At 48.9% G+C, this 24,270-nt stretch overlaps 2 protein-coding genes across 2 annotated transcripts; both read right to left on the reverse strand.

Annotated features, from left to right (window-relative positions):
* Positions 1-3,293: 3,293 nt before the first annotated feature.
* On the reverse strand, positions 3,294-5,641 carry LOC143989725 (uncharacterized). Its single transcript, XM_077489997.1, has one exon. It carries the CDS (start codon positions 4,921-4,923, stop codon positions 3,646-3,648), a length of 1,278 nt encoding a protein of 425 aa, XP_077346123.1. The 5' UTR covers positions 4,924-5,641; the 3' UTR covers positions 3,294-3,645.
* A 79-nt stretch (positions 5,642-5,720) lies between these two features.
* LOC143989858 (uncharacterized) lies at positions 5,721-18,869 on the reverse strand. Its single transcript, XM_077490135.1, has 4 exons — positions 18,665-18,869; positions 10,593-10,721; positions 6,297-6,848; positions 5,721-6,207 (listed from the first exon to the last, which is right to left on the reverse strand). The coding sequence occupies exons 1-3, from the start codon at positions 18,806-18,808 to the stop codon at positions 6,507-6,509; spliced, it is 615 nt and encodes a 204-aa protein (XP_077346261.1). The 5' UTR covers positions 18,809-18,869; the 3' UTR covers positions 5,721-6,207; positions 6,297-6,506.
* Between the last annotated feature and the right edge of the window lie 5,401 nt (positions 18,870-24,270).

Genomic DNA, 24,270 nt, shown 5'->3' on the forward strand with positions numbered 1-24,270 from the left:
TCCTCATCCGCTCCAGTGTTTGGGAGATAGAGAGCTGAACGCTTCCATGGGACATTGTGGAGATGTTTTCGGTTTGGCAGGTGCCACTGTCACTACAGAGATGGATGAAGAGGCCAAGACTGCAGCAGAAGAGGAAGCAGGAGGAGCCAGAGACCCTTCTTGGTTTTTGAGGTGTCTAGTCCACTGCAGCTCATGCTTTGCACTTAGATGCCTGGTCACGCAGGTTGTGCTCAGGTTGAGAACGTTTATGCCTCGCTTCAGGCTCTGATTGCACAGCGTGCAAACCACTCGTGTCTTGTCATCAGCACATTGGCTGAAGAACTGCCAGGGAACTCCTTGGACCTGGCTTTGGCGTGCTCGGTCCCTTGCTGTGTTGGGCAGTACCAGGCGTACTGTCTAGGGGACGGTCGCTCCGCTTTTGCACCCTGCTCCCTCTTCTGCTGTGCTGGTGGCTCTGTGCGACCACCACCTCTTCCTCCGAACTACACTGGTCACCTGCATGACGTTGATTTCATGTGGGGTCCAGGACCTCATTGTCCTCCACATCATCTTCCACCCAGTCTTCACCCCTGCCCTCCTTGTCGGTCTGCACAATTGCGAAAGGAGCAGCAGTTGGCACCTGTGTTTTGCCATCATCTGAGACGTGCTGCAATGGTCCTCCCATGTACTCATCTTCAAACATAAGTGGTTGGGCATCAGTGCACTCAATCTCTTCCACTTCTGGGTCAGGGCTAGGTGGATGGCCCTGGGAAACCCTACTAACTGAGTCATCAAAAAGCAGAAGAGACTGCTGCGTGATTTGGGGCTCAGACTGCTTGGCTGATTTGCAAGTGGGTGATGTGAAAGACTGATGGACATCGGCTGCAGGTGCCAAGTCTGATCTTTCATCAGGAGACTGGGTAGGAGAAAATGTCAAGGAACCGGAGGCACTGTCAGCAACCCAATCTACTATCGCCTGTACTTGTCCTGGCCTCAACATTCGTACAGTCGCATTAGGCCCAACCAAATACTGCTGCGGGCTCTGTCGTCTACTCACACCTGAGGAAGGTGTTTCACTTGTGCGTGTAGCTGGCACAGATCGACCACGTCCTCTCCCTGCAACAGGAGCTCCACCCGCATCACCACGACCGGAGCCACGTCCCTTCTTTGATGTTCTCCTCATATTTTCCAAATTTAGGATCCTGCCCTAAATTGCTGTTTTTGCAATAGCAGAATACACCCAGAGTATGTAAACGTGTATCTTAGAGCTGCAGAAATGGCAAAAATGCTATTAAAAAAAATGTTTTTGCCCTAAAAAAAAATGTTTTTGAATAGCACAATAGAAGAAAAATATATAAATTGTGTAACACGCACCTTCACATGTGCAGAAAACATTGCAAAGTTGTTGTTTTTTTTGCACTAAATGGGTGTTTTTGCAATAGCAGAATACAAGACAAGCATTGTCCCAGCTGTTATAAATGTGTGATATAATTGTATTGATGTGATTTCCTATGATCGTCAGCTCCATCTAGAGACTGGAATAAGTATTTTTTTCTGAAATACCTCCATCAGGAAAATTAGAGCAATACCACATTATTGCCACTAGATGGAACCAATGGTAATAGGAAATCATTGTATGAAATAAAATATGAGGGATACTTTATATTCCGGGGCTTGTTCTGCCGCCTCTCTTTTCTTCCCAACTACATCTCAGTACACACTTCCTACAATTATTACTGGAGTTTCCATGACCAGCTTTGAAATGTTGTCCATAGAGACAAGACGCTCGCCCCGTCACAGTCTCCGAATATCAACACATTTCAGATGTCTTTATTATGCTGAATATTGTTTCTACAATCGCATGTTACTGATGATTAGGGATGAACCGAACACCCCCCCGGTTCGGTTCGCTTCAGAACTTTCGAACGGACCCCAAATTCGTACGAACGTTAGAACCCCATTGAAGTCTATGGAACTCGAACGTTCGAAATTAAAAGTGCTAATTTTAACGGCTAATATGCAAGATACTGTCCTAAAAAGGGTTTGGGGACCTGACTCCTGCCCCAGGGGACATGGGTCAATGCAAAAAAAAGTTTAAAAAAAGTCTGTTTTGGCGGGAGCACTGATTTTAATGATGATTAAAGTGAAAAAAAGTGAAATATTCCTTTAAATATCGTGCCTGGGGGGTGTCTGTAGTATGCCGGTGAAATGCCATGTGTTTCCCGTGTTTAGAACAGTCCCTGCCCAAAATGACATTTAACGGAAATAACGTCATTTAAAGCTGCTTGCGGTTTTAATGTTATATCTGGTTCCTGCAATATGGTTGAAAAACTATTTTTAAGCTTTTTGGAAAACATAGGGAAGGGTTATCACCCCTGTATAGTTTGTTTTGCCGTCCGTCTTTTTTCAGAGCACACAGAAAGCACGCACTCTCCTACCGCTGACTGCAAGCTCTATTTAAAACGAGCAAGATAGTTAGCTATATAGGTGGATATAGCGGTGTATACTGCGTTCAGAGCACACAGACAGCATGCACAAGCTCCTACCGCTGTCTGCAAGCTCTATTTAAAACGAGCAAGTTAGTTTACTATATAGGTGGATATAGCGGTGTATACTGGGTTCAGAGCACGCAGACAGCAAGCACAAGCTCCTAAAACTGACTGCAAGCTCTATTATAAAAGATAGATATATCGCTAGCTATATAGGTGAATATAGCGGTGTATACTGCGGTCAGGGCACGCAGACAACAACCACTACAGAAGAGCAAGAACGAAAAATCAGCCGATAACGATCGGTGTATACTGTGTTGAAGGTACACAGAACACCCACTAACTGCTACAGACGACAACACACTACACAAGGCCGCCGCGCTGGCGGCCTTATATAGTGTGGAGCGTGTACTACACAGCCTGAGCTATGATTGGCCACAGGCATCCTGCCTGTGGCCAATCATGGCTCTCCTCGCTGCCGGCGCTGCGATTGGCCAAGCATGCGGGTCACAGTGCACGCTTGGCCAATCATGAGCCAGCAATGCACTGCGCCATCGCAGTGCATTGTGGGCCATGAGCGCCACACGAATTTGGCGCGAACGGCCCATAACGTTCGGAATTCGCTGAACGGGCGAACAGCTGATGTTCGAGTCGAACGTATGTTCGACTCGAACACGAAGCTCATCCCTACTGATGATTGGAGTCACTGCCCCTTTTTGTATTCCGAGGCCTTTGTGCCATCGAACTTCACCTCTTTTATCATAACATGTTTTTAGAATTACAAAAAAAATGACCTCACAGCGGGAGGAATGCGTGCAACATTCATTCATTCAATGATTTTTTTTTTTATATTTATAAAAGCTACAAAATGGATGAGAGGAAATTACTCCATTTTTATTTTTCTCCTGCTATCAATGGCCGACACGGTACAACACTTCATCCATGTCTTTGGTGATCTCTGATCTCCTTATCAACTGTTTCTTACATGACGAAGATCAGCCATGGAGTATATCTGAGGTGTATATCAGGGTGTGCTTCTTCCCCACATGAGAGCTGTGATGTCCAGCAACATTCATATAGAAGACATTTCCCACACTCAAGGCACTAAATACACCTCGAGGGTTGTGTGGAATCCCTGATGTACAGGAAGACAGGACTTCAGTGAGGAACAATTCCCTCACTCAGGACAGGAATACGACTTCTCCCCCATGTGAGATCTCTGATGTCTGTAAAGATGGGACGTCTGTGAAAAACATTTCCCGCACCCAGGACAGGAATACGGCTTCTCCCCTGTGTGAGATCTCTGATGTGTGTAAAGACTGGACTTCACTGAAAAACATTTCCCGCACTCAGGACAGGAAAACGGCTTCTCCCCCGTGTGAGCTCTCTGATGTGTGTAAAGATTGGACTTCTGTGAAAAACATTTCCCGCACTCAGAACAGGAATACGGCTTCTCCCCCGTGTGAAATCTCTGATGTGTGGAAAGATTGTACTTCTGTGAAAAACATTTCCCACACTCAGGACAGGAATACGGCTTCCCCGTGTGAGATCTCTGATGTGTGTAAAGATTGGACTTTCGTGAGAAACATTTCCCACACCCAGGACAGGAATACGGCTTCTCCCCTGTGTGAGATCTCTGATGTGTATAAAGACTGGACTTCCGTGAGAAACATTTCCCGCACTCAGGACACAAATGCGGCTTCTCCCCTGTGTGAGATCTCTGATGTGTGTAAAGATGGGACTTCCGTGAGAAACATTTCCCACACTCAGGACAGGAATACAGCGTCTCCCCCGTGTGAGATCTCTGATGTGTGTAAAGACTGGACTTATCTGAAAAACATTTCCCACACTCAGGACAGGAATACGGCTTCTCCCCTGTGTGAGATCTCTGATGTGTATAAAGACTGGACTTCCGTGAGAAACATTTCCCGCACTCAGGACACAAATGCGGCTTCTCCCCTGTGTGAGATCTCTGATGTGTGTAAAGATGGGACTTCCGTGAGAAACATTTCCCACACTCAGGACAGGAATACAGCTTTTCCCCTGTGTGAGATCTCTGATGTCTGTAAAGATAAGACTTATCTGAAAAACATTTCCCACACTCATGACAGGAATACGGCTTCTCCCCTGTGTGAGATCTATTATGCCTGTTAAGTTTGGATTTAGAAGGAAAACACTTCCCACACTCAGAACAGGAAAGCCTCTTCTCTGTTGGAAGGACGGCCCCGTCCCGCACAGTCTGAGGTTCCTCAGGATAAGAGGAATACGATGGTCCATCTACACTGTGTGGTGCCGGATGGACATTTGAGGTAGTCGGGTTTTCTCCTGGACTATACTGTGTGATGTCCTCATCTTCTACTTTACAGTCTGGAGACAAAGTGAGACAATCCTCTGAGGTTTTCCTCATCTCCCGTCCATCTACTAAAATAGAAATATAAAGATTATTACTAGACATCAGCTGATTGGTTCCTGCTGTGCTCCAATCAAATCATCAGACATAAAATGTCCAGCTGGTAGGAAATGGGTGTAACAAAAGAGAATACATATTATGTGTATATATAGCAGTGGGGGGAGGGGAGAGAGCAGAAGTCAGGACTATGTAATGTACAACATATTGTATAAGATACAACAGATAGGACTATATAGTATCAGAATGATGTAATGTACAACACAGTGTATATAGTGCAGGGGTCAGGAGTATGTAATGTACAACATAGAGTATATAGTGCAGGGGTCAGGAGTATGTAATGTAGAATATAAAGTATACAGTGTAAGGGTCAGGACTCATAATATTGGTATTCAGTAATCAGTGGAAGATGAAATGATTACATGAGACAAGTTGCAGAGGTCCCACACCGCTGCCTCCCATCTCCTGAGACTGCACTCAGTGACTTGGGTCTGAGACTATACAGACATATCCCTCCACCCGGCACAGCCAGCAGACAACAGAGCAAGTAATCCTGGGGGGATTGTTCTGTCAGAGATCTTGTCATACTGGGTATGGGGCAGAAGACCCAAATCACATACCCCAGGTGCCTAGATCTAGTAACATCTATGGGGAAAATGAACATTTTGCTGCCAGCTGATCCCCAGAATCTCCATAAATCCAGTCTAGATACATAAATTGTGTCGGCAGCACAGAGAAGGAAGATTATGGGAGAGAAATCCAGGAATACAGGATGGGGAACACAGCTCAGGAAAGTGACCAGGATATTACAGGCTGATATCACCCAGCCCCCAATCAGTGAGCAGTATGGGTGGAGGAATGTATTTAGTGTTAATGACCCACCTGTGCTGATCTCTGTAGGAGTGTCCTCCTCTATAAACGTCCCCGTTATTCCATCCTCCTCCATAGACTGCTGATCATCCCTCACATACCTCTCTTCTTCTTCTGATTTCACCTCAAATTCTATATCCATTGGATCTCCACTCTAAACCAAGAAAATGAGAGAGAATATCATCTGTAAGATAGAAGATTTATTATTGTGACATCACATAAAAATCCAACTGTGTTTTATAAGCTCCATTCCATTACCTTGTAACAGTGGGGGATGGTGTGATCTTCCTGTGTGGAATCCCAGGAATACAGAGGACGGGGACATCTCTCTGATGGGTTCCTGCTATTTGGTGGCTCCATCATATCCTTGTGTCGTGAAAACTCCTCCATCACTCCATACTCCTCATCCTCCTCTTTATACTCTTCTTTAACATCAATATTATCATCCCCGAGGTTTCCACTCTGAATATATAATATAAATGACATCAATGGTAACAATGCAGATAATGTACAGATCCTAATGATACTATCAGTGATTGTTCCTCATCTACCTGATGATGGTGGGGGATGGTGTGATCTTCCTGTGTGGAATCCCGGGAATACAGAGGACGGGGACATCTCTCTGGTGGGTTCCCATTACTGGATCCATCTGTAGGAAACACACACACTGACTGAATACATTGTTTCTATGTGTTTATCAGATGATGGGGGATCTAGGTGGAGCCTCCGTACTGCTCTCTCCTTTACAATAAAGTCTCCTCTTACCCGGTGATGTGAGGGGCGGCTGATTGTCCATCATGACGTCCTTGTAGAGATCCTTGTGTCCTTCTAAATACTCCCACTCCTCCATGGAGAAATAGACAGTGACATCCTGACACCTTATAGGAACCTGACACACACAATGATACAGTCACCATCCAGACACATCCCTTGTCTGTTACTGGATAATGTCCCAGAATCCTCCTCACCTCTCCTGTCAGCAGCTCCATCATCTTCTTGGTGACTTCTAGAATCTTCTCCATGTTGTGTCTCTCAGGTTTTAGGGAGTCACATGGAGGCACTGTGATGGTCATATGATCACCTGACTTCACAAGAGGAAATCTCTGTATTGGGAACCAATAGGAATATCATGTTAGAATCCCAGAATCCTCCTCACCTCTCCAGTCAGGTCTGTATTTTATTAATAGGGATAAGAGTGATGTCATGTGACCTCCCAGAATCCTCCTCACCTTTCCGGTCAGGTCTGTGCAGGGGCGGACTGACAAGTTGGTCAATTCGGCTGTGATCCAAGGGCCCTGCTACTGAAGGGGGCCCACCAGCGCCACCTGCTGGAGCTCTCAGGACACCCGTGGCCCCTGGTGACCACCTTTCAGGGCCCACCTGGGAACCAGCACTGCCTCGAAGGATAAGGCGGAGGGTGAGCGCCGCCAGATCAAACAAAGCAGGGATCTTCAACTTACACAGGGACCGCTGTCATTTGAGGTCCCACCTCCTGTCAGACATCAAACTGCTCTAATGCTGGGGGACATATGACTATCATGGGATGACAGTGGCCGCCAGGTGTCAAAGCGGGAGAGACCTGTTCTGTGTGATCCAGCGGCTCTCCTCTCTAACGCCCATCCACTGTAGAAGCTGCATTGAGGGGCACAGTAAGGGCCGTAATCATGTGCATAGTGAGGTTCCATTAATGAGCACAGTGAGGCTCCATTTATAGGGCAGTGAGGTTCCATTTATAGGGCACAGTGAGGCCACAATCATGGGCACAGTGAGGCTCCATTCATAGGCACACTGAGGCTTCATTCATGGACACAGCGGGGCCACAATCATTGGCACAGCGAGGCTCTTTTCATGGGCACAGCGAGGCTCTTTTCATGGGCACAGCGAGGCTCTTTTCATGGTCACAATGAGGCTCCATTCATGGGCACAATGAGGCTCCATTCATGGGCACAGTGAATAGCTCCATTTATGGGCACAGTGGGGCTACAATTGTGGGCACACAGTGAGACTATAATCATGGGCACAGTGAGGCCGCAACCATGGGCACAGTGAGGCCGCAACCATGGGCACAGCGAGGCCGCAACCATGGGCACAGCGAGGCCGCAACCATGGGCACAGCGAGGCCGCAACCATGGGCACAGCGAGGTCACAGTCATGGGCACAGCGAGGTCACAGTCATGGGCACAATCATGGGCACAGTGAGGCCACAATCATGGGCACAGCAAGGCCACAATCATGGGCACAGCAAGGCTAAAATCATGGGCACAGCAAGGCTAAAATCATGGGCACAGCGAATGGCTACATTTATAGGCACAGTGGGGCTACAATTGTGGGCACAGTGATACTATAATCATGGGTACAGTGAGGTTCTAATCATGTGCACAGTGAGGCTGCATTCATGGGCACAGTGAGGCTGCATTCATGGGCACAGTGAGGCTGCATTCATGGGCACAGTGAGGCTGCATTCATGGGCACAGTGAGGCTCCATTCATGGGCACAGTAAGGCTCCATTCATGGGCACAGTAAGGCTCCATTCATGGGCACAGTAAGGCTCCATTTATAGGGCACAGTAAGGCTCCATTTATAGGGCACAGTAAGGCTCCATTCATGGGCATAGCTAGGCCACAATCATGGGCACAGCGAGGCCACAATCATGGGCACAGCGAGGCCACAATCATGGGCACAGTGAATGGCTCCATTTATGGGCACAGTGGGGCTACAATTGTGGGCACAGTGATACTATAATCATGGGTACAGTGAGGTTCTAATCATGTGCACAGTGAGGCTGCATTCATGTGCACAGTGAGGCTGCATTCATGTGCACAGTGAGGCTGCATTCATGGGCACAGTAAGGCTCCATTCATGGGCACAGTGAGGCTCCATTCATGGGCACAGTGAGGCTCCATTTATAGGGCACAGTGAGGCTCCATTTATAGGGCACAGTGAGGCTCCATTTATAGGGCACAGTGAGGCCGCAACCATGGGCACAGCGAGGCCACAATCATGGGCACAGCGAGGCTACAATCATGGGCACAGCGATTGGCTCCATTTATGGGCACAGTGAGACTATAATCATGGGCACAGTGAGGTTGCAATCATGGGCACAGTGGGCACAGTGAGGCTCCATTTATAGGGCACAGTGAGGCCATAACCATGGGCACAACGAGGCCGCAACCATTGGCACAGCAAGGCCGCAAACCATTGGCACAGCGAGGCCGCAACCATTGGCACAGCGAGGCCGCAACCATTGGCACAGTGGGGCTCCAATCATGGGCACAGTGGGGCAGCAATCATGGGCACAGTGAGGCCGCAATCATGGGCACAGTGAGGCCGCAATCATGGGCACAGTGAGGCTCTATTCATGGGCACAGCGAGGCTGAAATCATGGGCACAGAGCGGCCGCAATCATGGGCACAGAGAGGCCGCAATCATGGGCACAATGAGGCCACAATCATGGGCACAGTGAGGCTACAATCATGGGCACAGTGAGGCTACAATCATGGGCACAGTGAGGCTGCAATCATATGCACAGTGAGGCTGCAATCATATGCACAGTGAGGCTGCAATCATATGCACAGTGAGGCTGCAATCATATGCACAGTGAGGCTGCAATCATATGCACAGTGAGGCTGCAATCATGTGCACAGTGAGGCCGCAGTCATGGGCACAGCGAGGCTGCATTCATGGGCACTGGCGAGGCTGCATTCATGGGCACTGGTGAGGCTGCATTCATGGGCACTGGTGAGGCTGCATTCATGGGCACTGGTGAGGCTGCATTCATGGGCACTGGTGAGGCTGCGCAGATGGGCACTGGTGAGGCTGCGCAGATGGGCACTGGTTAGGCTGCATTGAGGGGCTCTTTCAAACATAGACTCTCAAATGGACATAGAGAGGACCCGCATGCAACATCATTACGTGTTGCGCTGCGTGCCTCTGCACACTGGGGGTGCAGCAAACCTTCTAGCTCTACCAACCCGGATAGGGCAAAGGCTGCCGCCTCCCTCCAAGTCCCTCCCTCGCCTTGGTAACAGTGCCCGGAAAAAGAGGAGAGGACACACCTAGCCTAGAGGCAATTCAGTTCGCATTGTGCGCTATACAAGTATTTCATTCATTCATTCACACACCAGCCAGCCACAGCAGGGCCAGGGTGCGAGCCAGGCAGCCACCCATGCCGGTGACCCACCCACAGCAGGGCCAGAGTGCCAGTTAACCACCCACAGTGACCCACCCACAGCAGGGCCAAGGTGCCAGCCAGCCAGCCACCCACAGTGACCCACCCACAGCAGGGACAGCCAGCAACCCACAGTGACCCATCTACACCAGGCAGCCACAGAGGACGTGGGAACAAGCACATCTACAGCACCCATAGTTAAAGTAAGATGAGCACTACCCAGTGTCAATTTTATTTCTACTTTGTAAAAGTCATGGAACAAGGAGGGAGTCCCGTGAGGACCAGAGTCAATCTAATGGGACCTGGTGGAGACTCTAACAGACTCTATAATGGAAACTGAAAGGGCTTCTCTTAGAGAGACCCCCCTCCATGTCCCATTAGACTCCTTTGAAGTCTATAATGGGTCCTGGGGGGAGGGTCTCACTCTCTAACAGAGAATCTCTAATGGACCCTGTTAGAGAGAGACCCTCCTTCAGGTCCCATTAAAAAAAAGGGCAGAAGTTGTACTTTGTGCAAAATGTAGGGGTGGGATTAGGTGATAGGTCATAGGTGGGGCCTGACAGGGGGCCCTTGCTTTATTTGGTCCGAGGGCCCTGAGGGTTGTCAGTCTGCCCCTGGGTCTATGTTTTATTAATAGAGATAAGAGTGATGTCATGTGACCTCCCAGAATCCTCCTCACCTCTCCGGTCAGCAGGTAGATGATCTCCAGGGTGAGGTTTAGTATCTTCTCAGTCATGTTACTCCAGTCCTCCTCCATCCTCATTGGTGCCATCATTTGATCTATACAGGTCTCCTTGTAGACGGATAACTTTGAGAAATGAAAGTAAGAATTATTTGGATGGTATTGGTCACGCAATAATAGGATGTGAGGGGTAATATGAGGGTTGCTGTACATTTAAGGACTACTCCCCCATGGGAACACATTTATTACCGTATTTATCGGCATATAACACGCGCCGGCGTATAACACGCACCCCAAGTTTAGCAGGGAAGTTTAAGGAAAAAAACTTGCATTTTAAATGCCCAAAGCTTTATAGGTGGAATATTCATTCCGCTAAGCTCATTGGCAAAAAAGAGGAGGACGCAGCATCTAGATGAGTTTACCACTCCAAACTCAAACACCGACGCCCAAAATAAGCTAAACACCAACCCACCACTTAAAAATTTAATTGTTAACCCTCCGCCAAGAATTAAAAGCTCTTCTCTTAAATTCTTATGAAAAAGCACATTGCAAGCCCAAAGCCACATCCTACTCTACCTCTAACAAGGCAGGGAAGGCCATGGCTCAACGTATTCGTGGCCAATGTATCAAGATCTTAATCCCCCATATTTTCCACCCCCTTACAAATGAAAAATGTATATTAGGACTCCCTATACAACCTCAAAAATGACAAAGACACCCCCCCAACCATCTCAAGACCTAATCCAACAATTCCTATCCAAAATACATCTCCCTACCCTTAGTGAAGACCACCTATAAATCATTGAATTCTCCCTTGTCAAAGCAAGAAATTACCCAAGCAATCCATTCCTTTTCCTTTGGTAAATTTCCTGGACCCGATGGCCTCCCAGGAGAATACTACAAACAGTTTGGTTATATACTTAGCCCCCACCTTCAAAACCTCTACAATGATGCTGCCTCCTCCTCCATGTTTCCCCCTGAAATTATGTCATCAGTAATTATTGCCCTGCCTAAACCAGGTAAAAGTCCAGACACCCCCCAAAATTTTAGACCCATCTCCCTACTCAACGTAGATTTAAAATTATACACAAAAATGTTTGCCTTTAGAATATCCAATTTCTCTCCCTTCTCATTAATGCAAATCAAACGGGATTCATCAAAGGCAGGCAATCATCGGATGCTATGAGAAGACTAATAGACCTCATTCATACAGCAAGTACCGAGCGAATGTCTTCTCTGCTGCTATCGCTGGACACAGAGAAGGTTTTCGTCAGGGTTTACCGGGGATACATGAGAGAGGTTCTTATCAAATTCGGATTCAAGGACTCCATATTATCAACCATAATGGCATTATACTCTGCCCCTTCTGCCCGAGTTCACGTAGGAGAAATGCTCTCCACCCCCTTTCAAATATCTAATGGCACACGCCAAAGATGCCCCCTATCACCCCTTATCCTTAATATATTTATTGAACCACTGGCAGAAAGCATTCAAAATTCCAAGCTAATCTCAGGTCTTCTAGTGGGGATTACAATCATAAGATAAGCCTATTCGCCAATGATATCATATTGATGCTCACCAATCCACATTCGCCTCTACCAGCGGTTTACTCTGTACTACTTGAACTTGGTAAATGGTTCTATTACAAAGCTAATGCCACTAATGCCGCGTACACACGATCAGACTATCCGGCAGACTTAGTCTGGCGGACAAACCGCCGGAAAGTCCGCCGGGCTTTCGAACGAGCGGACCTGCCCACACACAACCGGACTATGGCGGGAGTCCACCGTAGTTTTGAAATGAACGGACTTGCTCACACGGAGGAAAGTCCGTTCATTTTGAACGTGGCTCCAGGTAGCCGGGACTAGCGAAGGAAGTCAATGTCGCCACCGAAAAAACAGTGTGGGGTCCCCCCCAGGTCCATATCAGACCCTTATCCGAGCACGCAACCCGGCCGGTCAGGAAAGGGGGTGGGGACAAGTGAGGGGGGGGTGATTTGGGGAAGGAGGGCCCTGCGGCCCCCCAAAGCACCTTGTTTCCATGTTGATGAGGACAAGGGCCTTTTCCCGACAACCCTGGCCGTTGGTTGTCGGGGTCTGCGGGTGGTGGGGCTTATCGGAATCCGGGAGCCCCCTTTAATAAGGGGGCCCCCAGATCCCGGCCCCCTACCCTATGTGAATGAGTATTCAGGTACCATGTACCCCTACCTATGCACCTGTGAAAAAAAAAGTGTAAAAAAATTAAAAAAAAACAACAGGTTTTTAAAATGATTTATTGCACAGCTCCAGTGGTCTTCTTCCGTTTTGGGGGGGTCTTCTCACCGAACTCCTCTGCTATCTTCTGCTCTTTTACTAGCTCTTTCACTAGCGGAGGAGCCCGGCTTTCATCTTCCTTGCGGCCGCCGTCCGGGGGTCTTCTTCCGACTTCAGGGGTCTTGTCCCCCTCTTCGGGGGTCTTGCCGGGCCTCCGCTCCTTCTTCCAGCTCTTTTACTACCGGTGGCCCGGTCTTCTGTCACCGCCATCGCCTTCTGTTCTTCTTCCTTGAGATGTTGACGCAATGCTCTTTCCGGAAGAACCGAAGAGGGGGACAAGACCCCCGAAGTCAGAAGAAGACCCCCGGATGGCGGCGGCAATGAAGAAGAAAGTCGGGCTCCTCTGCTAGTGAGAGAGCTAGTAAAAGAGCAGAAGATAGCGGAGGAGTCCGGCGAGAAGACTCCCCAAGATGGAAGAAGACCACCGGAGCTGTGCAATAAATCATTTTAAAAACACGTGTTGTGGTTTTTTTTACACCTTTTTTCAGAAGTGAATGGGTAGGGGTACATGGTACCCCAATACTCATTCACATAGGGTGGGGGGCCAGGATCTGGGGGCCCCCTTATTAAAGGAGGCTCCCGGATTCCGATAAGCCCCCGTGCCCGCAGACCCCGACAACCAACGGCCAGGGTTGTCGGAAAGAGGCCCTTGCCCTCATCAACATGGGGACAAGGTGCTTTGGGGTGGGGGGGCCGCAGGACCCCCCTTCCCCAAAGCACCCCCCCATATTGAGAGCACACGGCCTGGTATGGCTCAGGAGGGGAGGGGGGAGCTCGCTCATCCCCACCCCCTTTCCTGACCGGCCGGGTTGCGTGCTCGGATAAGGGTCTGATATGGACCTTGGGGGGGGACCCCCACGCCGTTTTTTCAGCGTAGGGCTTTCCCTTTATGTCCATACCAGGTGACGGAGCTAGCGAGGTGTCAATCTCGCCCATGGAGGCGGCGACATTGACTTCCTTTGCTAGTCTCGTCTACCTGGAGCCACATTCAAAATGAACGGACTTTTCTCCGTGTGAGCAAGCCCGTTCATTTCAAAAGTATGGCGGACTAGTGCACAGACGGCCGGATTGCCCGCCGGACAATTTTTGAGTCAAAACTACTTTCTAAGTCCGCCGGACTTTTGGGAAAAAAAGTCAGCCGGAGCCCACACACGGGTGGATTGTCCAGCGGACCAGAGTCTGATTGTGTGTACGCGGCATCAGTCACACATCCCAGACCTAGGGGTAGATGGCACAACTCGTAATCTCTTATCCTCAAAATTCCCATTTCAATGGGTAAAAACAGGCATAGAATATCTTGGAATCACATTAACAAGACACTTAAAGAACCTTTTCAAAGAAAACTACACCAGATATAGACAAAAATTTAACCTGTCTCTTCACCAACTAGGAAATCACAAATTCTCATTGGTCGGCAGACTGGCGGCATTTAAGATGACCGTTCTCCCTCAACTTCTGTACCTCTTTCGAACCTTACCCTTCCCAATACCTAACAGCTTCACCAACTCCCTCCAAACATCCCTACAAAAATTAATATGGGCAGGGAAAATAAAACAAGGAGTGGCTAAAAGTAGACTAATCAAACACAGATCAGTAGGGGGTTCAGGCCTAGTAGACATAGCGGACTATCATACAGCTAGCATATTAGCCTAACTAAAAGAATGGTTCCTTCCCACACCCTCTACTAAATGGGTGGGCCATAGAAAAATATACAATCCCAGGTAAAGATCTAAAAAATTGGATATGTAGCATACATCCAAAAACAAATCCCCCCAAATTCCTCCCATTAACCATGACGGCCACAGTCAGGGCGTGGTGTAAACTCACATCCACCACCTGGAGGAGCACTCCAACAACTACCCCTATCTGTGAGTGAGTGAGTGAAATATTTGTATAGCGCACAGCGCAAACTTAATCGCCTCAAGGCACTGTGAAGAGCTTAGTTGTTCAACTTCTAGAAGAGGAAGGTCTTGAGTTTTTTCCTAAAGGCCTGGTGGTTTTCTTCCAGGAGGATGTTGGTTGGTAGTGCGTTCCAATAGAGGGATTGGTAGAGAGGGGTGGAGAACACTGAATGGAGGCCAATAGAGGTATTGGTAGAGAGGGGTGGAGGACACTGAATGGCAGCCAGTGGAGGGATTGGGAGAGAGGGGTGGAGGACACTGAATGGAGACCAGTGGAGGGATTGGCAGAGAGGGGTGGAGGACACTGAATGGAGACCAGTGGAGGGATTGGGAGAGAGGGGTGGAGGACACTGAATGGAGACCGGTGGAGGGACTTGGTAGAGAGGGGTGGAGGACACTGAATGGAGGCCAGTCAAGGGATTGGGAGAGAGGGCTGGAGAACACTGAATGGCAGCCAGTGGAGGGATTGGGAGAGAGGGGTGTAGGACACTGAATGGAGGCCAGTGGAGGGATTGGTAGAGAGGGGTGGAGGACACTGAATGGAGGCCAGTCAAGGGATTGGGAGAAAGGGGTGGAGAACACTGAATGGAAACCATTGGAGGGATTGGTAGAGAGGGGTGGAGGACACTGAATGGAGGCCAGTGGAGGGATTGGGAGAGGGGTGGAGAACACTGAATGGAGGCCAGGGGGGGATTGGGAGAGAGGGGTGGAGGACACTGAATGGGAGCCAGTAGAGGGATTGGTAGAGAGGGGTGAAGGACACTGAATGGAGGCGAGTGGGGGGATTAGGAGAGAGGGCTGGAGGACACCGAATAACAGCCTATGGGGGATTGGCAGAGAGGGGTGGAGGACACTGAATGGAGGCCAGTGGAGGGATTGGTAGAGAGGGGTGGAGGACACTGAATGGAGGCCAGTGGAGATACTGGTAGAGAGGGGTGGTGGATACTGAATGGAGGTCACTGGAGAGATTAGGAGAGAGGGGTGAAGGACACTGAATGGAGGCCAGTGGGGGGATTAGGAGAGAGTGGAGGACACTGAATGGAGGCCAGTGGAGAGTTTAACAGAGAGGGGGGGGAGGACACTGAATGGCAGCCAGTGGGGGGATTAGGAGTGTGGGGTGGAGGAAACTGAATGGAGGTCAGTGGAGGGATTGGTAGAGAGGGGTGGAGGATACTGAATGGAGGTCAGTAGAGGGATTGGCAGAGAGGGGTGGAGGATACTGAATAGAGGTCAGTAGAGGGATTGGCAGGGAGGGGTGGAGGACACTGAATGGAGGCCAGTGGAGGGATTGGCAGAGGGGTGGAGGACACTGAATGGCAGCCAGTGGAGGGATTGGGAGTGAGGGGTGGAGGACACTGAATGGAACCCAGTGGAGGGATTGGCAGAGAGGGGTGGAGGACACTGAATGGAGGCCAGTGGAGGGATTGGCAGAGAGGGGTGGAGGACAATGAATGGAAACCAGTGGAGGGATTGGCAGAGAGGGGTGGAGGACACTGAATGGAGGCCAGTGGAAGGATTGGTAGAGAGGGGTGGAGGACACTGAATGGAGGCCAGTGGAAGGATTGGTAGAGAGGCGTGGAAGACACTGAATGGCAGCCAGTGGATGGATTGGCAGAGAGGGGTGGAGGACACTTAATGGAGGCCAGTGGAGGGATTGGTAGAGAGGGGTGGAGGACACTGAATGGAGGCCAGTGGAGGGATTGGTAGAGAGGGGTGGAGGACACTGAATGGCAGCTAGTGGGGGGATTGGCAGAGAGGGGTGGAGGACACTGAATGGCAGCCAGTGGGGGGATTGGCAGAGAGGGGTGGAGGATATCAAGATTTTGAAGGTGTTTACTCTGTCTATATATACCTTAATGCCCATCCCCTTTTATAGGGCACATGATGTATAGCAGGGGTGCCCAACCTTTTGAAGAGCAAGGGCCACTTAAACGACTTGGTAACCTTTCACGGGCCTCAATGAGCAGAGCAGTCAGATGGCAGGTCCATGCAGAGTGGACACGGACACAGCCCACTCTACTCTATGGGTCCTCCGATCTGATCCGCCTTAACGGAAGGGGATTGATCCCCTTCTGTTTTTTTTTTGTTTTTTGTTTTTTTTAGCAAATCAGATTGCAGGTAGGCAGGTGTAAAAGGTCACAAATCTGTTTACATCTGCCGTTACATAGAGGTAAATGGAGGGATCAATTGAGTTGGACCAATTGTGTGAAAGGGGCCTTTCATACTAATGCAATGCAGTGCACCTGTGTCTTTCCTGTGGGTTAGCTACACTTTGCTATATACTTCTATTATATATTGCAGGTTTGATGCACTTTCTGAAAGCTCACCAAAAGTGCCGGTAATAACAGAAGTCTGTGCCTCAGTGCCGGTAATAACAGAAGTCTGTGCCTCAGTGCAGGTAATAACAGAAGTCTGTGCCTCAGTGCAGGTAATAACAGAAGTCTGTGCCTCAGTGCAGGTAACCTGAAGGTGCACTGCACCTGCGGATCAGTTTGAAAGCAGCCCAGTAACCACAGCACAGATATGCCCATACATATAGTGCAATTTTAGTAATAAACTGGCCTTTAATAAGTCTTCCATTCAGGTATCGCCCGCTGTTGCTGTCCCCGGCAGATTGCATTTGGCATCACTCCGCCTGTGGCAAGTGACGGCGCCATACAGGAAGCATCAGCTTATACAGCTCTGCTCCACAGCTGCTTGCTTTGCCGGCTTCATTAACAACACAGATGCTCTGGGATGGCGGGTCTACAACCCATGATCTGGGCTTGCCATCTGCCATCCCATAGAAGTAGGTCGCGGGCCACATCAGAGGGCTCCCCGGGCCACTGGTTGGGCACCCCTGGTGTATAGGGACGTACAATGTAAAATGTGGTTGCGTTTCCCCACCCAGGGAAAATACAACTGGGTGCAATGCTCTGCAAGCTCTGTAGAAATAAATTAAAATAAATGTCCCGTCAAATGAAGCCACCGCGCCCGTCAAATGAAGCCACCGCGCCCGTCAAATGAAGCCACCGAGCCCGTCAAATGAAGCCACTGCGATCCTCAAATGAAGCCACCGCACCCGTCAAATGAAGCCACCGTGACCCTCAAATAAAGCCACCGCGCCCGTCAAATGAAGCCACCGCGCCCGTCAAATGAAGCCACCGCGCCCGTCAAATGAAGCCACCGTGACCCTCTAATGAAGCCACTGCGACCCTCAAATTAAGCCACCGCAACCCTCAAATGAAGCCACCGTGATCCTCAAATGAAGCCACCGTGACTCTCAAATGAAGCCACCGCGACTCTCAAATGAAGCCACCACGCCCGTCAAATTAAGCCACCACGCCCCTCAAAGGAAGCCATTGTGCTGAATGGCACAGGTAAACTGCGGCTGCCGCCGCTGCTGTCTGTCCTTTCTTCTCTCCCTTTCTCTTCACTGCTGGACCCGGCGCTTAGACACTGGGGGCTATTGTCCCCGCATTCGGGGCTCCAGACTCAATAGCCCCCCCTTAATGACGTCTATGTGTTCTGCACTGACTATATATAGGGGTTAATCTAGGTTCCCACATTATATCTGTGTGTATCACCATCTGCTGGAGATAAAAGACGTCACAGTGACTATGGAGTGGGGATGAGCTCCGGTGCGTTCGCACAGCCCACGTGCAGAGCGCTAATCACAGGCAGCGAGACATTTCCTGATCTCTGCAGCTGCATATCAGCACAATGTCTAACTGCCTGTGATTAGCGCAGCGCTGACTTCCTGGCAGGCTCTGCACTTGGGCTGTGCGAACACTCCAGAGCTCATCCTTGCTATGGAGGAAGAGGACGGACATGACAGGGGGTTACTGGGTGTAAATAGAAAATAAGATCTTATTACCTCCTCTGCTGCCTCTTCCAGCAACGTCTTCTCTCTACTTCCTCCTGACTCACCTCTCACCCGGAACTTCCTGTGCGTACCTGACATCACTTCCTGTCTGTATTCCATAGAGACTTTCTGTCTGGCTAGAAGTAAGATCACCATCTTGTGGCGTTCAGAGGAACTGCAGCACCGGGAAACCTCATCTCAGGGCTAAGTTAAAAACAAAAAGGTATAAAACAGAAGAGTAAGGGGGGGGGGGGGGAAGCGGAATGTTGGGACTTTGTGTGAAGCACACAACCAGAACCAACTGAATCAAATAGTATATATTATTTAATGGTGCACATGGATGCATGTGGGACAATAAATTACATATAATAAATAACAAAATAAATACATATACACACACACACATAAGTGTTCCTACATAGTACATGATATATATTAAAAATGTATTAAATGTAACCCAAACTTGCATATAGACATGACTGATCGCACACATGATGTAAAATTGATTCAAAATTCTTCAAGGTAGTCTCATAGTAGACACATAGTAGCTGTGACAATGCATTGATAGAAAGTTCTACGCATGTTGTAACTAAAACAACAATAATCCTATTATTTTATTTACTATACTATTTGGCATTTATATTTCATTACAGACATACCTATATCACATTTGCTCCTGATGAGTGGAAGTTATCCAGCTATTATGTGTCTACTATGAGACTACAATAAACAGGAATTTTGAATTGATTCTTTTATAATATCATGTGTGCAATCAATGATGTCTATATGCAAGTTTGGGCTACATTTATTACATTTTTAATATATACCATGTACTATGTAGGAACACTTACAGTATCTCACAAAAGTGAGTACACCCCTCACATTTTTGTATCACATTTTTTCTGTGACAACACTCAAGAAATGACACTTGTCTACAATGTAAAGTAGTGAGTGTACAGCTTGTATACCAGTGTATATTTCCTGTCGCCTCAAAATAGCTCAACATTAGGGATGAGCTCGGTGTTCTACTCGAAACACCACCTGTTTGCCCGTTCAGCGAAGCCAGAACTCTGTGGGCCGTTCGCACCATATTCGTGTGGCGCTCACGGCCGACAATGCACTGCGCCATCGCAGTGCATTGCTGGCTCATGATTGGCCAAGCATGCACTGTGACCCCGCATGCTTGACCAATCACAGCGCCAGCAGCAAGGAGAGCCATAATTATAACTCAGGGGGTTTAGTACACGGCCCACACTATATAAGGCCGCCAGCGCGGCGGCCTTGTGTAGTGTGTTGCGGCGGTTAGGGAAAGAGCAGGATAGGCAGGGACAGTGTGTTGTTTTCTTGTGAAGCTAGCGCTGTTAAAGTGGGTGTTGTGTGCCTCCAGCACAGCATAAACCTGAAGATACCCTTTATTGCTGGTGTTCTGTAATACAGACATCTGCAGCAGTTAAATGGGTGTTGTGTACCTCCAGCACAGTATACACCTGAAGATACCCTTTATTACTGGTGTTCTGTAATACAGACATCTGCGGCAGTTAAAGTGGTTTTTGTGTGCCTCCAGCACAATATGCACCTGAAGATACCCTTTATTACTGGTGTTCTGTAATACAGGCATCTGCAGCAGTTAAAGTGGGTGTTTGTAATACAGGCATCTGCAGCAGTTAAAGTGGGTGTTGTGTGCCTCCAGCACAATATACACCTGAAGATACCCTTTATTACTGGTGTTCTGTAATACAGGCATCTGCAGCAGTTAGAGTGGGTGTTGTGTGCCTCCAGAACAATATACACCTGAAGATACCCCTTATTGCTGGTGTTCTGTAATACAGGCATCTGCAGCAGTTAAAGTGGGTGTTGTGTGCCTCCTGCACAGTATACACCTGAAGCTACCCCTTATTGCTGGAGTTCTGTTTCTGTAACACAGGCAGGCAGCTGCAGTTATTACAGTCAGTGTACTGTGTCATCTGCTCAGTGTCCACCTAAAGCTACCCAATTGCTGGTTTTCCCACCTCCCTGCAGGCCATTACCATGTCTGGAAGGCCAACAAGGAGAGGTAGACAGTCACAGGCCAATAAAAGAGGGTAAGCAGGCTCTGTGTCTAGAGACACAATCGGGAAAGGACCCACAAACCTTGGACCCAGTTTCTTAGACGGGCAGGCCAGCTTTAGGTTCAAGGTGGACAACCAAACCTGATCCCCGACCTTGAGATCAAGTTCCCCCCTTCTCTTCCTATCAAACACCTCCTTATTGTAGTTCTGTGTTTTGGTCAAAGTCTCTTGCAGAAGCTTATTGTTTGCTTTGAAGAAGTTGAGGTCTTCTTGTACAGCCACCACCGGACATTCGGGGAGATTGTTAGATAAGAACAGCGGGTGAAAGCCGAAATTTGCAAAAAAACGGGGATTGCTTGGTGGCAGAATGAACAGAGTTGTTGTATGCAAATTCAGCCAAGGGTAGAAGTGAAGCCCAGTCATTTTGAGAGAATGAAGAAAAGCAACGCAGATATTGCTCCAGCGTCTGATTCGTCCTCTCAGTCTGGCCATTGGTCTGGGGATTATAGGCCGAGGAGAAGCAGAGTTCAATCTTCAGGGCCCCGCAGAGCGCTCTCCAGAACCTAGAGGTGAACTGCACCCCCCTATCTGACGTGATATTAGCGGGGATGCCGTGGAGCCTCACAATCTCCCTGATGAAAGTCTTGGCAGTCTCTGCGGCCTTCATAGGCAAAAAGTGAGCCATTTTGGAGAGCCTATCCACCACCACAAAGATTGTGGAATAATCCTCTGAAGGTGGCAACTTGATGATAAAGTCCATGGAGATCATCCTCCATGGTCTATCCGGGACGGGTAGCGGCTTCAGCAGACCCCAAGCTCTCAACTTACTGCCCTTGTTCCGAATGTAAGTGGTACATGCCTCCACATATTCCCTGCAATCTTTCTTCATCTGTGGCCACCAGAACGTACGTTGAAGCAGCTCCATGGTCTTATGTACCCCGAAATGGCCAGCCAACAAATGGTCATGACAGGAACTCAGAACCAAGACTCGCACATCCTGAGGAATGTAGATCTTATCCTTGTACCAAAGGAGATCATCTCTGGATAGTAGAGGGGTGTCAGGCGGAAGGACAGTACCTGTGGAAGCCTGCTTGATTTGGGACAGTAAGTCCCCCTGGAGCAAAAGGAAGTTCCCTGAAGAGAGGATGGTGTCCGGAGACTAAGGACTTTCTGGTTCGCTATACATGCGGGACAGGGCGTTGGGTTTGGTGTTCTTAGATCCTGGACGGTAGGTGATGTGGAACGAAAATCTAAAGAAGAGTGCCCACCTGGCCTGTCGTGGTTTCAGTCTCTTAGCAGTCTTTAGATATTCTAAATTTTTATGGTCGGTATAAACAAGGATTGGGTGGGTGGCGCCCTCAAGAAGATAGCGCCATTCTTCGAGTGCCGCCTTAATTGCCAGTAGCTCACGATCACCTACGTTGTAATTTCTTTCTGCCTCAGATAGCTTGCGAGAGAAGAAAGCGACCGGGTGCAGAAGAGACTTAGGCCCCTGTCTCTGGGAAAGCACTGCCCCGACCGCTATTTCTGAGGCATCCACCTCTAGGATATATGGCAGAGTTGAGTCGGGGTGCTTTAGGACTGAGGCTGATACAAACAAGTCTTTCAGGGTTTTAAAGGCCTCCTGCACCTCGGAAGTCCATTGGAACTTTTGACCCTGTTTGGTCAGTCCGGTGATGGGGGAAATGATGGAGGAAAACCCCTTAATGAACTTCCTGTAGAAATTGGCGAACCCCACAAATCGTTGGACCCCCTTTTTGTCAGAAGGAGCAGGCCAGTCCTGTATAGCAGAAATTTTCTGGGGATCCATCTCAATCCCTTCCACTGAGATGATCAGACAGAGGAACTGGATGCTTCGTTGCTCGAAGACGCACTTTTCAGGCTTGGCATATAGACCGTGAAGACGGAGTCGAGCTAAGACGTTCTTTACATGTTCCCGGTGTTCAGCTAAAGTGGAGAAAAAAATCAGAATATCATCCAGATAGATTATTACAAACAGATCAAGGTAGTCTCTGAAGATGTCGTTTACAAAGTGTTGGAATGTGGCAGGGGCGTTGCACAAACCAAAAGGCATAACTAAATATTCAAAGTGCCCGAAACGAGTACGGAAGGCAGTCTTCCATTCATCACCCCTCCGAATACAGACGAGGTTGTAGGCACCCCGAAGATCCAACTTGGAAAATTCTTCAGCTGATCCCAGTCTCTGAAACAGTTCGGGCACTAATGGCAGGGGGTAACGGTTCTTAATAGTGACTTTATTAAGTGCCCGATAATCCACACATGGGCGTAGGGAATGGTCCTTCTTTTCAACGAAGAAGATCACTGCACCCGCCAGGGAGGTGGAAGGTCGGATGAATCCCTTCTCCAGGTTGTCGTCCAAATAGGATCTCGGGGTCCCCAATTCCGTTTCAGATAATGGAAAAATTCTTCCGAAAGGAATCTCTGCCCCAGGAAGCAATTCTATCGGACAGTCATATGGCCTATGTGGAGGTAAGGTTTCAGCGCCCTTCTTACTAAATACATCCAAGAAGTTATGATAGTCCTCGGGTACAGCTTGTCGGACCTCAGCGTCCGTTTCCAAGTAGAGTAGGGAAGAAGAGTCCATGTTGACAACCGGAAAACAGTGCTGAAGACAGTAAGCTGAAGGAAACTCGATTCTTCCTGTGATCCAATTGATGCGTGGGTTGTGAGCTCTCAACCAAAGCATGCCTAGTATGACAGGAAACAAAGGAGACTTGATAACATCTAGGCACAAAAGCTCCTGGTGAGTCCCAGCAATGATAGCAAACAGCGGAGCAGTCTCCTGAGTCACTGGTCCAGACTTAAGGGTTGAGCCATCGGCCAGATACACCGAAAGTCCTTTCACCCTAGGCCGAAAAGGAATGTTATTCTTTAAAGCGAAGGACAAATCCACAAAGCCACTACAAGCCCCGGAATCAATTATTGCGTTGGTTTGGATATTCCCTCCTGGGAGCTGCAAAAGTATAGGTACAGCCAAATGAGAAGTGTTATTTGACAAAACGGGTGAGGAAGCAGGAGGGATGGAAAAGCACTTACGAAATTTAGCAGGGCAAGTGCGAACAAAATGTCCCGGTTCTCCGCAGTAGAGACAAAGGTTGCCGGCCCGGCGACGTTGGCGTTCCTCGGGTGTCAGAGATGGTCGGAGCAACCCCAGCTGCATGGGTTCCGAAGAGTCCGGTGCGGCCGTGGCAGGAGCAGGAGGGGCCGAATGGGTGGGGCTTGGCACACGTGGCAACATCCAGACGGGTCGAGAGGTTGTGGAAGAACGCTCCAGGCGACGCTCTCTTAGGCGTCGGTCTATTTGAACAGATAGGTATATGAGGGCTTCCAGGGTCTCAGGAGTACCCACTCGGGCCAGTTCGTCTTTCAAAGACTCTGAAAGGCCCATACGAAACTGGTATCGTAAAGCAGAGTTATTCCAGTCCGTGTCGGAGCTCCAGTGTCTAAATTCCGACACATAATCCTCCACAGGCCTGCGACCTTGTTGTAGTGCGTGTAAAGCTGCCTCTGCGGTGGCAGCAAGCTGAGGGTCCTCATACAACCGCGACA

Source organism: Lithobates pipiens, unplaced genomic scaffold (genome assembly GCF_037356315.1).
Source record: "Lithobates pipiens isolate NorthernLeopardFrog02 unplaced genomic scaffold, aLitPip1_a1.2 Scaffold_18, whole genome shotgun sequence".
In the NCBI taxonomy this organism is placed as follows: domain Eukaryota; kingdom Metazoa; phylum Chordata; class Amphibia; order Anura; family Ranidae; genus Lithobates; species Lithobates pipiens.

Bases quoted from the DNA above. Each gene is read 5' to 3' on its own strand.
- LOC143989725 (XM_077489997.1), bottom strand. From the start codon at position 4,923: ATGTCTAGTAATAATCTTTATATTTCTATTTTAGTAGATGGACGGGAG.
- LOC143989858 (XM_077490135.1), bottom strand. From the start codon at position 18,808: ATGGTGATCTTACTTCTAGCCAGACAGAAAGTCTCTATGGAATACAGA. The intron at 10,722-18,664 runs GTAATAAGATCT...CATTTCTCAAAG, and splicing joins TGGAAGAGGCAGCAGAGGAG to TTATCCGTCTACAAGGAGAC. The intron at 6,849-10,592 runs GTGAGGAGGATT...TTCCCAATACAG, and splicing joins TCTACCTGCTGACCGGAGAG to AGATTTCCTCTTGTGAAGTC.